This window comes from Phasianus colchicus, chromosome 1 (genome assembly GCF_987193195.1).
Source record: "Phasianus colchicus chromosome 1, bPhaCol1.hap1.1, whole genome shotgun sequence".
Classification (NCBI taxonomy): domain Eukaryota; kingdom Metazoa; phylum Chordata; class Aves; order Galliformes; family Phasianidae; genus Phasianus; species Phasianus colchicus.
Window position 1 is genome coordinate 119,039,455 of NC_143436.1, and position 15,592 is coordinate 119,055,046.

At 51.8% G+C, this 15,592-nt stretch overlaps 1 protein-coding gene across 1 annotated transcript; it reads right to left on the reverse strand.

The window, feature by feature from the left end:
- Positions 1-394: 394 nt before the first annotated feature.
- On the reverse strand, positions 395-14,060 carry LOC149919985 (maestro heat-like repeat-containing protein family member 2B). The gene is made up of 31 exons (XM_090124308.1): positions 11,541-14,060; positions 11,118-11,239; positions 10,863-10,985; positions 10,558-10,723; positions 10,303-10,401; positions 10,004-10,155; positions 9,514-9,657; positions 8,899-8,991; positions 8,562-8,631; positions 8,333-8,446; positions 8,174-8,247; positions 7,723-7,842; positions 7,467-7,574; positions 7,118-7,277; positions 6,950-6,990; positions 6,633-6,774; positions 6,199-6,251; positions 5,887-5,994; positions 5,481-5,600; positions 5,161-5,283; positions 4,870-5,025; positions 4,526-4,648; positions 4,136-4,215; positions 3,618-3,753; positions 3,409-3,501; positions 2,952-3,047; positions 2,654-2,777; positions 2,350-2,459; positions 1,745-1,897; positions 1,337-1,491; positions 395-1,183 (listed from the first exon to the last, which is right to left on the reverse strand). The coding sequence occupies exons 1-31, from the start codon at positions 11,563-11,565 to the stop codon at positions 1,132-1,134; spliced, it is 3,435 nt and encodes a 1,144-aa protein (XP_089980434.1). The 5' UTR covers positions 11,566-14,060; the 3' UTR covers positions 395-1,131.
- Positions 14,061-15,592: the final 1,532 nt, after the last annotated feature.

The window sequence follows — 15,592 nt, forward strand, 5'->3', positions numbered from 1 at the left end:
CCTTTCCTTCCCTTTTCCCCTTCCCTTTCTTTTCCTCTTCTCTTTCCTTCCCTTTCCGTTCCCTTTCCCTCCCCTTCCCTTTCCCTTTCCTTTCTCCTTCTCCTCTCCTTTCCTTTCCATTTCTCTCTTCTCTTCTCTTCTCTTCTCTTCTCTTCTCTTCTCTTCTCTTCTCTTCTCTTCTCTTCTCTTCTCTTCTCTTCTCTTCTCTTCTCTTCTCTTCTCTTCTCTTCTCTTCTCTTCTCTTCTCCTCTCCTCTCCTCTCCTCTCCTCCTCTCCTCTCCTCTCCTCTCCTCTCCTCTCCTCTCCTCTCCTCTCCTCTCCTCTCCTCTCCTCTCCTCTCCTCTCCTCTCCTCTCCTCTCCTCTCCTCTCCTCTCCTCTCCTCTCCTCTCCTCTCCTCTCCTCTCCTCTCCTCTCCTCTCCTCTCCTCTCCTCTCCTCCTTCCCTTTGCCTTCCTTTGCCTTCCCTTTCCTTTTCTTTCCTTTGCCTTTCCTTTCCTTCCCTTCCCTTCCCTTTTCCTTTCCTATTCCCTTTTCGTCCCTTTCCTCTTCCCTTTCCTTTCCTCTTCCCTTTCCTTCCCTTTCCCTCCCCTTTTTCCCTCCCCTTCCCTTTCTCCCTTTCTTCTCCTTTCCTTTCTATTTCTCTCCTCTCCTCTCCTCTCCTCTCCTCTCCTCTCCTCTCCTCTCCTCTCCTCTCTTCTCTTCTCTTCTCTTCTCCTCTTCTCTTCTCTCTTCTCTTCTCCTCTTCGCCTTCCCTTTCCTTTTTCCTTTCCTTTCCTTTGCCTTCCCTTTGCCTTCCCTTTCCTTTTTCCTTTCCTTTTTCCTTTCCCCCTCTCCTCTCCTTCTCCTCTCCCTTTCCTTTCCATTTCTCTCTTCTCTTCTCTTCTCTTCTCTTCTCTTCTCTTCTCTTCTCTTCTCTTCTCTTCTCTTCTCTTCTCTTCTCTTCTCTTCTCTTCTCTTCTCTTCTCTTCTCTTCTCTTCTCTTCTCTTCTCCTCTCTTCTCTTCTCCTCTCTTCTCCTCTCCTCTCCTCTCTTCTCCTCTCTTCTCTTCTCCTCTCTTCTCTTCTCCTCTCTTCTCTTCTCCTCTCTTCTCCTCTCTTCTCCTCTCTTCTCTCTTCTCTCTTCTCTCCTCTTCTACTGCCCCCACCGTTGAAGACAAAACTCCCTTATTTTTCTCCAGATCTCACTAGAAAAAGGAGAGTCTCAAGTTGTGACTGAGTAATTTCACCTCAAACAGACTTTGAAAGGAAAAAAGAAAAGCTGCTTCTTCCCCGGATCCCTCTGGCAGAGGCAAGCTACAATCTGACTGCAGCAACAGCAAAGGCAGGAGTGCCAGTACCTGTCTGTGGCCTTAGGCAGCCGGGAAAAGTTGTCAATCATGACCTCTGTGTGACAGCAGGTGAGGATGACCACTGCCTGGCACAGGAAGGGCATGAACGTGCTCTGCTTCATGGACGATGCGCAGCTGCGCAGAATGTAGAGGATCATCAGCACCTGAAACGAGGAGAGAAAGAACGACTTGCTGCATCCTTGATTCTGCAGGACGTAACCATGGACATTCAGCACATGAACAGTGCCTGCTCCCTTGACATGCTGCTAAGGCCTAAGCCCAAATTTAATGCTAGCCACCCTGTCCATGCCCTGGCTCTGCACTCAGGCTGTGCTTCTTTAGCACGAGAGGCAAAGGGCGCAAAGAATAGTGCAACAGCCAGAAAAAGTCCAAGACACGTGGAAGAAAGTCTCTTACGTCTCGACAGATGTCCTTCCTGTACATCTGTAGAAAGGTGGTCATCCACTTCCCAGCAGCACGCACGCGCATTCCTTTGGCTCGTCGGATGGTCTCCTTGATGGCCAACATAAAGTCAATGGTGCGTTCTAGGGGGAAGTTTCTGCACACGATCTGCATAGAAATGAGAAGCAGGAGAGATCCCATCATTGCTCTGCGGCAGCTCTTCAAAACATAAAGCAGTGTTGAGGGCATTCTTAGTTCAGCGGCTTGCTGGTCATTCAGGCAGCAATTGCAATGCTCCTGCTGTCCATACCCTTCTATTCAAATGTATGGTGGTTGAGTCTTCTCTCAGCTTCTCCATCCATGGTGTTTGCTTACATGAAAAGCCAACCTCCCAGCAGCCACACTCACACACACACACACACAAACATACATCATAGAGTCAGCTCCTTGCACTGGGCACCTGAAGCCAGACATAGCTCAGCACCTCCTGCTACTTGCTGAGAAAAGTGGTCTCAGGGTGACAGCTCATTCTGGAAGTTGTGTGAGAGTCTGGGAGCAGCACAGGGTCATGCAGAAGCCTACGCACTGAGATCGTACCACTCCTTTTTGGGTCCACTTACCCTTGCGATTTTGGATGAGGTCCGGAGCTGGGAGATGGTGCTGCATTCAGTCAGCCCCTCACACAGGCTCCCGATGTCTCCTGTCTCGATGACTTCGTTGGTTGCTTTGGCTGGAAAGAGCACAGGGAAAAAAGGGAAATCATACTTCTGGAAATGGAACTGCTTTCCACAGGGAAGAGACAGAGAACAGGGTGGGGACAAGAAGAGAGCTGCGCATGGTGCCTCTCCCTCCTGTGAACAGGGCCCAGACCATGGTAATGGTGCAGAGGAGAGCACAGGGCTGGTACACACCCGCTCTACTCACCTTGGATTCGGAGGAGGGAGTCCAGACAGGTGACAGCCAGCTGGCGGGATGTGGGCATCGGGTCACACGTAAGAGGTGCCAGCAATCCCACCAAGGAGCCAAAGTGCTTGCAGGCATCTCCTCTCTGCAGGGGTGAGAGGCAGGAACAAAGCTGTAGGTGGTCCCAGCTCTCCCTAGCTTCTCCTGCCTGTACCTTTCCCCACCATGACACAGCATGCACAGTTGGGCAGAGCTTGCCTTCCAGCTCAGGGGCACCAAGGGAGAGAGCAGGGGGCATGTGGTGGGGCTCTTTACTCACTTGAAGCTCTTCACAAGCAGCCAGCAGCTGGGAGCAGGTCTGCAGGGCCCTCTTGCGCTCCCACATGTCGTCTGATGTCAATGATTTCTGCAGGACCTGGGGCAGAGCAACTGTCTCAGTGAGGACATCTTTTCTTTCCTTTCCTGACACCCTCTCCCTGTTCCTTCTTTCCTGGGACTTTCCCTCAGGTCCTGCCCTGTGGTTTCATGCACCCCTGCAACCTCACTGAGCACTGGCCTGCTCTCTCTGCAGACTCTCCGGTCTCCTAACCTGGGAGCTTTTCCTCGGCTATGGCCTGCCAAGGGCTGGCTCCTGTCTTTACTTTTCTGCAGGGCCCATTTCTTTGCCCATTTACATCAGCAGGAGAGCTCTCCTCTGATCGTCCTCTCAGTCCCCAGATCTCTGCCTCCACTATCAGCAGGCACCATGCTTTCTCCCTTGCCCCACACATACTCACATGGACTATATTCTGGAAGAAGCCGCCGATGGGCTCTGTCTCCATCAGGGCTACCATGAGCCGGCCCAGAGATTTCAGTGATGTTTGCAGAAGCTGAAAGCAGAAGAAGAGATTGAGGTGTGGCATCATAGCTGCTGCCATAGCATAGATTTTGTGTGCTGAGATAGGTTTCCAACTGAGAGGTGGCTGGGAAAGTTACAGCAGGTTACCTGTAGGTACTGTGCTGCTTGCTGTGACTTCCTGATCTTCAGCATCATCTTGGCTGAAGGGTGCGTCACAATGTTTTTGCAGCACAGAGTCAACATTTCACTCATGTCCTTGCTTCCTCTAGAGGGCTTCAGCTTGCTGAAGGACAAAAAAGGAAGAGAAAGCAGAAAGAGCCTTTACCAGTGCTCTCCAGACTGGTTCAGTCAACATCTGAGTTTCTCCTAATCAACAACTGCAAGGCCAACACCCCCAACCACTGCTGCTGAGCACTGTCTTCAGTTCCAGCAGCGCCTGCCTCCTCCCCAGCAGCAGTGAACTACCTCCCAGGTCTCCCTTCTCTTCCCTGCTAGGGGACAGGAACACCAGGGCCTTTCTCCCCACTCAGAACATCAGCTTCACTGGGCACAACAGCCCAGCCATCTCTCCTGAAGATGTGGCTCCTTACCCCCTGCCCCCTCCAGGCCTTCGGGAGCTACCCAAAACGGGGACCACCATCCTGACTTGCAACCCCAGACCTTACCTCAACTGCTCCAGGGCCAGAACCACCTTCAGGGGCACTGGAGATACAGGGGTGCCCATGTAATACTTCTTCAGCAAGTCCTGCAAGTCCCAGAGAGATACTGTCAAAGTGAGCAAGGGGTATGCGAGAGCTCTTCTGCCCAGCCCCAAGACAGACACAACTGCCACACACTAGCTCCATCACTGCCACATTTCCCACTGAGGCACTGCAGGATGCAGCACCTCCATAGCTGGTGGACCTAGCCCGCTGCCCAGCCGCTGCCTGCTAGCACCCAAGGTCCCCACCAGCTGGAGATGTGTAGCTGGGGGAGACCTGTACGTCTCCAGGGAAGCGAGCCTCGTGTCACAGCCCAGAACTCCTCTGCAGACATCCCTGGCTTTAGGCACTCACCATCAGGATCTCCAGCAGCTTGCCCTTCAAGGAGGGATTAAAGAAGGCGGAGCCACCCACAGCATGGACTGCAGAGCTGAAGTCAGTGATGCTCTGCACCAGCGCAAGCTTGTTCTGCAAGTCCTGAGGCCCAAGAGAGAAGAACATTCATTGAACTGTGGGAAGGGCCAAGGGCTGCAAGGGGGACACGTGGGGGCAATGCTAAGGGAAGGGCTTGGATCTTCATCTGGGCACAGACCGTTCCCTGAGGGACCTTTGGAAAGAGAAGGCCCATCTCAGCATCCCCCCATGTGGAGGGGCTGAAGCTGGGCACTCTGACACCCAGGCAAACCCCAAGCGCTCACCTGGCGGCTGCAGCTGTACAGCAGCAGGATGTTGCCCACGATGTCTCCCTCCAGGCGGGCAAGCAGCTGTTCCTTGGAGGCTCGCAGTGCCAAGCTGCCATGGGCGAGGATGAGAGCGCTGCGTGTGGCCTGAGCTCTCGTGCTGTTCAGCTCCACCTGTGAGGGGAGAAATGCCTTGAGACACTCGCTCAACAGCCCCCAGTGCCCCGCAATGTACCTGGGCTCCCAAGGCAGGAGCTGCTGTGAAAATAAGGTGAAAGAAAGACAAGATGGAAACCCGTAACACTTTACCTTCTTGTGCCTGGAAATCCTTCCATTCCGGCCTTTACAAAGCCTGGACGCAAACATGGTAAGGGTGTCCAGGACTGTGTGGAAGTTGCTCTCAGCAGCATGGCTGAGAAGAGAGATCATTCCCTGCACAAAAGAACAAGGGGCAGTTGGAGCAGGCCTGAACCTACTGGCGTGGCCAGCCACAGTGGCTGGGCTGGTCCTCGCCTGATGGAAGCAGCATCGGGGAGGAGAACGAAAGGCCTGGGGCAGAGCCAGGAGAAGCCTTCTGCCCCAGGGACAGAGCGGGATGCTGGCAGAAGCTGGAGGAGAGGAGAGCTCACCTGGGCCTCAGATGGCTCCTCTGCATTTGCTTCCTCCAGGTGCTGCAGCAGCTTCTCTTGGATGTGGAGGACTTCTTTACAAACTCCCAGCACTGTGCCCAGAGCCTTGTATAGGAAAGACTGCATGGGAAGGGGAAGAAGAAGCTGAGATGTGGCAGCAGCCTGACCTGCTGGCAGAGGGCCAGGTGGGAAGGACCCACGCTCCCTGGGAGTCACTGAGAGCAGCTGCAGGGCTGAGCTTTAGCCAGCTCCCGGGCAGTTTGCAGGCAAAGGCCCCCGGGGAGTACAGGCAGGGGAAGCAGCGTGAGCAGCCTGTGTGAGCAGAGCACCAGCCACAGTCCCAGCCGCCCCAGCCCCAGTTGGGCACCTGCAGCTGCACCACTGGGCAGAGCCAGGGGGAACTCACCTTTTCCCCAGAGCTGCTGGGAGAACTGCTCAGCTGCCGGCTCAGCTCGCAGCTCAGGGCCTTGGTCCAGGCCTCGTCCTCCATGGTGTCCAGTGATGCCCTCAGGAACTGTTGGAGAACAGGAGAAGACAATGTTCCCTTGCCCTTTGCCTCTTCCCACATTCCTTCACTGCAGCCTTCTGGGGAGAGGTGACTGGAACAACAGTCCCTCTGCCAGCTCCACCCAGCATTCCTTCCCTGGCTCATATGGGAGCTGGGCTCCTTGAGGCAGGCAAGCACTTCTCTACACCACACCTCCCAGCAATGCTGTACCTTTAGCAGATGGTGCTCCCACTCCGCAGAGTCCTGGAAGCTCTCATCTTTCCCTACACAGCAACAGGAAACAAAAGAAGTTTGCTTGGGATCAAGCCATAAAAGAAGAGCTGCTGCAAACATTGCATTCAATATTGCCAAGCTGGGACCCGCACCCCCTCCACAATGACCTGTCCCTCCCCACAAACACTGTTCCGCAGAAACACAGCCAAGACTGCTGTCTTAGGGGACGTGAGGGGCCCATCCATGCCCTGGAATGGGTAGATCGCCGGGGGGAAATGTCCCCAGGCCTCAGTGCTGTCTCCCTGGATTGGGAACAGCAGTAGAGCAAGCACTGGGATCCAGGCAATGCTTCCACTCTGCCATGCTGCAGAGCTGCATTTTCACTCCCCCCCTTCCCTGCCTCTGCCTTTCCCTCCCCACCAGTACTTTACCTTTGAGGCACTGCAGCAGCAGGGGGATCTCAGCAGCCCACGTGGCCCCCACAGCTTTGTGGATCCTGCTGTGGAGGTTTTGCATGAGCAGCAAGGCAGCGGCTTGGAGTTCGCTGCCTGCAACAGGACTCCCTGCCACCACCTGAACAAGAGCAAAGAAAAGCAGGGTCACTTCTGCAGCAAGGGCAGCGGCTTCCCCCACGAGGGAAGCAGCTTGGCTCTGCCCTGGCAGGCAAGGAGCAGCCAACAGCTTTGCCCATGGCCATGCTGCTTCCTCCTCGGGGCATGGGGCACCGGCCTCTGGAGCATCTACTCACCAATAGACGTGCCAGCAGCATCTGGGGAGTCAGCAGTGGGCCTGTGAGGAGAAAGAAGCGCTGAGTAAGACTGCAAGACACCCTGTGCCCCGCCACGCGTACGTCCGCTGTCCCTTCTGGGTGCTAACACAGGTCAGCAGAGCTCACTGGGGGAGTTTCTGCTCCTACCTTGAAACATGGAGTTGACAAAATGGGGATCCAGATCTTCTACTTCCCGGGCTGTCAGGTCCCCTCTCTCGGCCAGGGCTCCAACACAGCGGGAGACTGGGATCAGCATGCCCGAGTACTGTGCTGGCACCACAAACAGCAGCAGCCGCGGCCACAGGAGCTGTAGGGAATGAGGCAGTTGAGCATGTCAGCATTCCTGCCTCCACACAGAGATGAAGAGGACTCTGTGAATTTCCCTGAGTCTTGTGTGCTTCAGAGCACATTGGAGGAGAGACCTGGGGAGTTGGAATGGGACGAAGAACACGTGGTGCAAAGGCAAGGAGCAGCAGCAGGACAGAGTGTGACTTACTTTGGACATCCCTCTCGCACAGACATCCAGTGACCCCAGGATGTCCATGCACAGCTCTTGGATTGCTCCTTCTTCCAGGGCTTCCTGGGCAGAAAGGTTTCCAGCTGCCTGCACAACAGCGGTGTTGAAACATTAGTTATGCTCAGTTCTCAGGAGCCTCTCGGGAGGCTCAGGTGTGGCCCCACCGGTGCTTCTGTGCCAGCCTCTGAGCAGCACCTGGGGTCTTCCAACCAAAGATGCTACCCACTGTCCTTACCCTTCTTCCCGTGGCGCGGCTGAACTCGCTGAAGATGTGCCCCACCACATCCCAAGCTGAGCAGCTCCAGGCATTAGCACTAAGCAGATCATTGATGAAATGCAGAATGGCCCTCCTCACCTGCCAGAGATCAATTGTGGGTGTGATTTTTCAGCTCAGAAGGCAAAGGGAAACCACCTGCTCATCAGGGCAGCCCTTTGGGCTTGAGCAGAGACAGCAAGAGCAGAGGAGAAGCTTTGGCTCCTGTGGTGAGGGCCAGGCCTTTGCACCAGGCCTTGTGCTTTCCATACGCAGCACAAGGACCTGCCCGCTTCACTCTGCTTGCTCTCCTCACAGGAACCATCATGACTATGTGGTCAACGCCCCAGCACCTCTCTGGTCATCCCAGCCCTGCCGTGTTGGCAGCAACATCACCATCCCGACAGCGCTTTCCTTTCCCAAACCAGCTCACCTGGGGCCTGGGGTGGCTGCACAAACGCTGCACAGCCTCCACAATCTGGGGCAGCTTCTCAGTCATCAAGGGCTCTGCAAGAGATGCGCAGAAGTATGAGTGGAGGCACAACCCATATGACAAAAGGGATCCCTGAAAGTCCCAACCTGTGGTACTGACCATCAGAGCGAGCCAGAGCACCGAGCAGACCCAGGGCTGCTATGCATCCAGCCTCCCACTCATCACCCAGCTGTGACTCCAGAAACAGGATCGTTTCCTCTGGGCAGATTTGGGCTGTGGGGAAGAAATCCCGTGCTGTGTTAGCAAGCAACTCACACCCATTCCTGAGGCTTGCAAGAGAGGCTTTGGCCAGGGCACCACCAAGCATCGCCAAAGCTCCTTTCCTTACCCTGCAGCATGATGCAATGGGTCAGCTCTGTACGATCAGCCTCGCTGTGCTGCTTGCTGTCATCATAGAGCTGTGGGAAAAAGGTCCATTTGAGAAAATCACATCAGCACTGAGGATGGAAAAGACAGCTCTCGTCTCCCTTGGCACTCTCAGGAAGAGAACAGGCAAAAAAAAAACCAGCCCATCCCACAGCATCCCCGGGGGCACATGCACAGCTCTGGAGCAGCCTTGGGCATGCAGGAGCTAAGGCTGACCCGCCTTAGTCAGGGGCTCTGAGCTTTGCAGTCCTCCTGAGACTTAGCCAAGAGTGTGCTGTGCAAGGATAGGCTCCCCTTACCTGGTAGAATACGGCACTGGTGATGGCCAGAAACTTGTCCTTGGGGACGGCATACTCAGTTCCCTCTAAGGCCTCCAGGAAGATAGTGAGGCTCTGCAAGAGAAAAAAAGAGGAAGAAAGGGCTTAAGCCACATCTAGCCACTTGGGAGAGGAAAAACTGTTTCCCAATGGTTTGTCCACTGGGAGAAGCTCTCGCACAGGCGGTCTTGTTTGTCTCCCACCTCCCAGCAGCACCAAGAAAGTCTCTCTGCTCTCAACCAAGCCCAGTTTGGGCACTGTTTGAGGCATTTCCCACCCAGCAGCCCTCTTCTCCCCATCAGGTGCAGCTAGACATGGTCCCCCCTGTTGTTGAGCTCCTCAGGCACTCAGAGCCCCACAGTGGTGGGGGTGAAGCCTCCCATCCCCAGGAGATGATCCTCAGTGACTATTGGCTCCCTCCTGGCTCCTGTCCAGGTTGTTCCTTCTTTGACTGAAGAACTCAGGAAGCCTCAGACCTCCCTTGAACACCTGTTCCTCCTTTCTCCAAGAGCTCTCCGCCTTCTCCCTGCATCCCCCTGAACTCTCGTGGCACTTCATGGGCCCCATATCCACGCTGAGCCCTGCGCAACATCTCACCTTGGCCATCTTGCAGGTGTCTTGCACCTCCTGACATGGGTGCACGAGCCAGAGGAGCTGCTCCCAGACTTGCTCTCGGTACATCTCCTCTTGCAGGAGGACACCCAACATGGCAGCCACAGCCCCAAGGACGGCCTGTTTGTCCTGGAGAGGGATGGCAGTGTCTTAGCATCAAAGACTGAAGGTCTTCCCTTCCTACAGAGAGGGCTTTCTCTTTCCCTTCCCTTTCCCCATACCCCTGTGCCCAGCATAAGATGGGCTCGCTCTGGAGAGCAGGCAGGTTTTCCCCACACTCTTATCCCCAGCTCTCCCTGCCACAAAGCTGTGACATGCGGCTGTTTCCCGTCAGGGAAATTCAGCCCCAAGCTCTTTGCAGAGCTAGCCCACTCCCTCTCTTCACCCCTCTGCTCTCAGCACTCTGGGCACAGACAAAGCTACTGACATGGATGTCTCTGATGCCATGCTGGGCTGGGAATGCAGCAGTGCTCACCTCTTCCTCCTGGCAGTCCTGCCAGTTCCTCACCACAGAGAAGAAGAGCTCATCAAGATTCTCATAGATTTGCTCTTTCTCTGCGACAGGCCAGGAGCATTGTTTTCCAGAGGACAGGTGAATCTTGACTCCGTCCAACCATTGCTTCACAACTGAGAAAAAAAAAAAACAAAACAAAACATCAACAAAAGAATGATTAATTTAAAAAAGAGAGAGAGAAAAGGGAGCCACTGAGAATCTGCCGCAGGGCAGGGTGCAAAGGCTGTCCTCATCCCCTCTGCTCTGGGGCCAGCACTCACCAGCACAAGCGATGCGCAGAGTTTGGCCACTCCTCACCTGGCCCACCAGACTGCGCAGGCCAGCCAGCGTCAGCCACACAAAGGAGATGCACTGTGGAGCTGCAGAGAGGAAAGAGAGGGGCACGGTCAGAGCCCTGGCAGTGAGGGAGGCAGAGGCTGCAGCCCTGCATCCCCCAGCTCAACGCATATCATGCGCAAGGGAAGAGACCCCTTTCCCCGGTTGCTATAGGTGTCAGGAGGATGAGGACACTCTACCATAGATGCTGAAGAGTTTGCTCATGGTGATCAGAACAAACTCCTTGGACATCTCCCGTGTGGCCTTCAGGTGGCCCTGGAGCTCAGCCATCACCAAGGTGAAATGTGTCCGAGCCAGCGCCACCAGGACATTGCTGGCAGCTGTCCTCACGCTGTCCGTCACGCCCTGAAAAAGAGTCACTGGTGACACACAGCCCAGGAGACTGCCTGACGCCTTCCCTTGGAAAGTCTAAGCCACCGCCATCCGCCAGCAGAACACCAGCGCGGGCAGGCGGCTCCCTTTGCCTTCGGGAGTGACCCCTCACCTGGGCTGCTGTCAGGTCCTGGGACACCTCTGCCAGCAGCCGGTTCACCACTCCGCAGGGCGGGCGGCTGTCACCTCCCCACAGGACGTGCTCCAGCTCGCAGTACGCCTGCGCTCGGTCACCCTGGGAACAAGGATCAGTCACACTTGCTTTGCCCACTGCCATCACTATGCAGCTGTGCTGCCAGGCCTGGCACCCATGGGACCATGGCATTGGGCCAGGGCAAGGATTGATGGTTGGACATCCCCAGCTCACCTCCTGGTCTTGCAGGTGCTGCAGCAGCAAAGTCACGGCACAGACAGGGACAGGGCTTTCCACCCTGCCTCTCTCCCTGCGACGTGTACATCTGGGCATGCAGCCCACACAGGCGAAGAGTCCTGGAAGGAAAGAGCAGAGCAGCTGCTACTGGTGTTGCTTGGAGCCAGGGCTGAGCATCCAGCCAGCTCTGGGAGGAATGCTCCTCCAGCCCCACAGTGGGGGTGGGCTGTGCTGGCACATGTGTGGTAGGCAGGGAGAGGGGAGAGAGCCTTCCCCTTGCTGGGGTACTGAGAAACCATGGTGGGCAGCTGCACTTAGCAGAGCAAGGACAGTGCTGCTGGCATGTCCTTAACAGAGACATTGAAGGCATATATGTGCTCGGGCAGCATCATGGTGTCCAGAGAGGTGGAGGGACCTCACCTCGAAGGGCTCTCAGCCGCTCCATCTCAGCAGGATGTCTCCAGATAGACACAACGCTCTCTCTGGGTTCACTTCCTGCACGTCCCACAAGCGGACTGAGCTACTGCTCCCACCGCTGCCACAAGGGCATATGAGGTAGCCACTGTGACATCTTACTGCAGAGTGTCACCTCACAGAGAATGATGTGCTCCAGGCTGCCTGGAGACAACATCCAGGGCAACCTTGCAGGCCCCAGAACACAGCATGTTTTTGTGATGCACTTGGCTCCAGGGTTCTGGTTCCGTGCCTAAGTGGGGAATTACCTCAGCAGGTGAGGGAGAGAACCTGCCAGGGAGCAGCTGCTGGGCACCTTTGCCCAGTACTGTCTTAGTGACTGGGGACTCCATGCCAGGAGGCACTGAGGCCCCCATCTGCTGCCCAGGCAACCTCTCCAGACAGCTTTGCTGTCTTCCAGGGGCACATGTCAGAGACATTAAGGAGACTCCACCACATCAGATCAAACAAGAAGACCACCATCCACTTGTTGTCATTCCAGTAGGGTCATGGGAGGCTGGCATGAGGAAATGGCAGAACATCAGAGAGGGACTTTGCATCCCTTGGAAAGATGCTAAAGGTATCAGGAGCACCAGGAGTGTTCTCCTCTGTCCTTTTGACTAGTGGCTGGGTCCCAAAAGGAAGGAGGCAGATAGAGGTGGCATTCTGACAGCCTGTATCTGGATGGCACAGATGCTGTCATTAAGAGGCTGCATGGCCCTGGGCAGCTAGGAGCAAGTCTGAGCCTTGCTGCCACTGGGCACATGCACTCATACAAACAGGTGTGCACATGTGCTTGCATGCAGACACACACACACACACACACAAACACACAACTACCCTGGTGACAGAAGATGCGGAGAAGGGGGAGTTATTGAGTGCCTTCTCTGTCTCTGCCTATACTGCTGGAGGCTGTCCTGAGGAAGTCAGGATCAAGGAGGAGTTTGCCTCAGTTGATAAGGACTGGGTCAAGGAACAATTAAACAATCTGGACATCCATAAATCCATGGGTCCTGATGGGATACACCCGTAGGTGCTGGCAGAAGTCATTGCTAGACCACTCACCATTATCTTTGGTAAGTTGTGGGGAACACAACTTTGGTAAGTTGAGGTGCCTGAGGACTAGAAGAAAACAAACATCACTCGAGAAAGGACAAGAAGGAGGACCTGAGTAACTAGAGACAGATCAGCCTCACCTGGAAAGGCGATGGAAAAACTTATCATTGGCACTGCCTCTAGGCATATCAAGGATAAGAGAGTCATTAAGGGTAGTTAACATGGCTTCAGCAAGGGGAAGTCATGCTTGACCAACCTGATAGCTTTTTATGAAGATGAAACCAGGTGGATAGATGATGATAAAGAAGTGGATGTGGTCTATCTTGATTTTAGTAGAGCATTTGACACCATCTCCCACAGCATCGCCACAGCTAAACTGAGGAAGCATAATCTGGAACAATCAAGTAGTAAGGTGGATTGTGAACCAACTGAAGGAAAGAAGCCAGAGAGTTGTGGTCAGTGGGACAGAGTGAGTCTAGTTGGAGGCCTGTGTCTAATGGAGTCCCTCAAGGGTCGGTACTGGGACCAGTACTATTCAATATATTCATCAATGACTTGGATGAGGGAGTAGAGTGCACTGTTAGCAGGCTTGCTGATGACACAGAACTAGGAGGAGTGGCTGACATGCCAGAAGGCATGAAAAAGCATTATGGGATGCTTTTGGGATGAGACTAAGATGGGAAAACAGGAATTGAGACATATCAGTCAAGGGAAGTAAGTGTGGGAAGATGGACTAAAGGGGAATAAATGTGGTCACATAAACAAGCAGCTGATCAGCTGTTGCCTAGTCACTTGGTCACTGTCATTTGAGCTGTCTTCCTATTAGATCCTACTTCTTTTTTCTGTATGACACTTTAGTCTCTGCATGTGTACACATTTGTATACATGCCTGCTAGACCTATATTCATAATAGGAAAACACCAAAATCTAGAAAAACCCAAAGCCTGAATTGGTGACTTCGTGATGAGCCAGGATATCACGGCAGGCTATTAGATGGGATTAGGATCTGTGAATGTGAGTGTGCCTGGAAAAGTAGAAAGTGAAGATGTATGCATGTCCCACTAATGAGCTTCAATTCCAGTCTGGCACAGGAGAGGAAGATAGGACTATCCATTTTGGTGGTGTCCATGCAGCTTGATACATGGGGGTTTATAAAGACACCATGCTGTCTGTGCTGATATGTGGGGTCCTCTGTGTGTGTGTCTTCCTGTATGTCTTTGTGTGCATACTGGGGGCATGCATCCAGCCTCACTGCTAACTGGATCTGGTGGCAGAGAGCCACCACATTCATGGGACTGGATGGGGGCACTCTGAAGGCTGAGAGGGCACCAGAGTCAAGGACATCTTTATTATCAGGGAATGTTTTTTCTTTTAAAATTGTTTTCAAACCATCAGTCTTCTGATGAACATTTGAAGAACGGCAAGAATAGAAGCTGAAGATTAGTCTTATTGTGATTAATTTGTCTTCCCATTGTTATTATTTAAAAAAATAGGAAAAATTTTCTGAATGAGTTGAGAAGACTGATATCACAAGTTTCAACAACACAAAATTATTTTCTTTTCTCATTTCAAAGGTATTGTTGTTACACTCATTTTCAATAGACTCGTTTTCAATAACAAAAGATTTTTAGAGAGATGCTTTCTCTTGACATAAAGTTTACATCTCTGATGAACTGTTATCTGACGTATTAATTAGGTGAAATGTGTCCTTTCGATTTGACTCTTCTGGTAATAGAGTTAAGTTTCAATCTTATATTTAAAATTTTCTTTTAAAAAATATCAATTTTTAATGCAAGGAATAAATTGGTCTCACAGTTATGTAGAACTTAAAAACTGCCGTGGTACAGAATATAATCTAAAACTCTAAAATGTTTAAAGTTTATGTTTTATTTCAGTGTCATACTCAGGAGTAATAAATTCATATTACTGTTTTAGGAGGTATTACTTTCCTTGACATTTGAGAACTGTCCATGTTTGACAGGACTCAACTACCATAAGTTGGAACATGTCACCTAACAGTATAAGCAATTAAAATAATTGAGAGATCATCTTCTATAAGTGTTAAAAATCTATGCATTTCCTAAAATTCAGTAGATGTAAAGGCCCTCACACAATAAAAATGTAACATTACAGAGATATAATTTTCATGAATAATTTTGTTTCTGAAGAACTAGTGTTCATCTCTTCCTTTTCCAGTAGTAAAAATTATTTTGCTAAAAAAGTTATCAGGTTTCTTCATTTATTAATCGGAAACTAATGACATAGACATTAGAAGTCTTGTCTCAGTATTAGCTAGAAATAAGTCAGTACAATTAAAAGGATATTTCTTAATTGTAAGGCAATCTTTTTATGTTGCACCATTTTCCTTAGAAAAAAATATGCTAATAGAATTTTAAATCTACTTTAAATCCTGAACATTATTGATAATGTTCAAGACATACTGATAAATATTGAACATTATTAATCCTTCACTCATTCTGCATCATCCTTTTTGCTGGCACTGGACAAAAAGAGACAAGTACGCATGTTTGAGATTACATAGGGGGAAAATACTACTATGAAAACTAAAAAAAACATTTACAACCTTCTTATGTATCTTTGTTGATACTGCATTTTTAGTACCATGAGAACAGGTGTCCTGGATTCTCCTCTACTAGATAGAATGTCAGAACTGTTACTGAGGCTTTATCTGCAGAATATTTATTCTTATTGACAATGATAAGCTTAGAAATAATATAATTGACCTTGAGATCTCTAGCTTTATATTCATCCTGCTACTGAGAAATCCATCTTCCTCCTTCTGCACTGCTGGCTACAAACATTTGTTAATTCCTGAGCTTTTCATGTGAATTTTGAATTATTTATTCAAAAGATACAACTATTAAAAACAAATCTAATTCAAGACACGGTAACTTTGATGCTACCTCACCTTTCATAAGCAAATTGCAGGAGTTTTAGCCCTA

Bases quoted from the DNA above. Each gene is read 5' to 3' on its own strand.
- LOC149919985 (XM_090124308.1), bottom strand. From the start codon at position 11,565: ATGGAGCGGCTGAGAGCCCTTCGAG. The intron at 11,240-11,540 runs GTGAGGTCCCTC...CTTTCCTTCCAG, and splicing joins GCGGCTGAGAGCCCTTCGAG to GACTCTTCGCCTGTGTGGGC. The intron at 5,995-6,198 runs GTACAGCATTGC...GTTCTCCAACAG, and splicing joins GGGAGCACCATCTGCTAAAG to TTCCTGAGGGCATCACTGGA.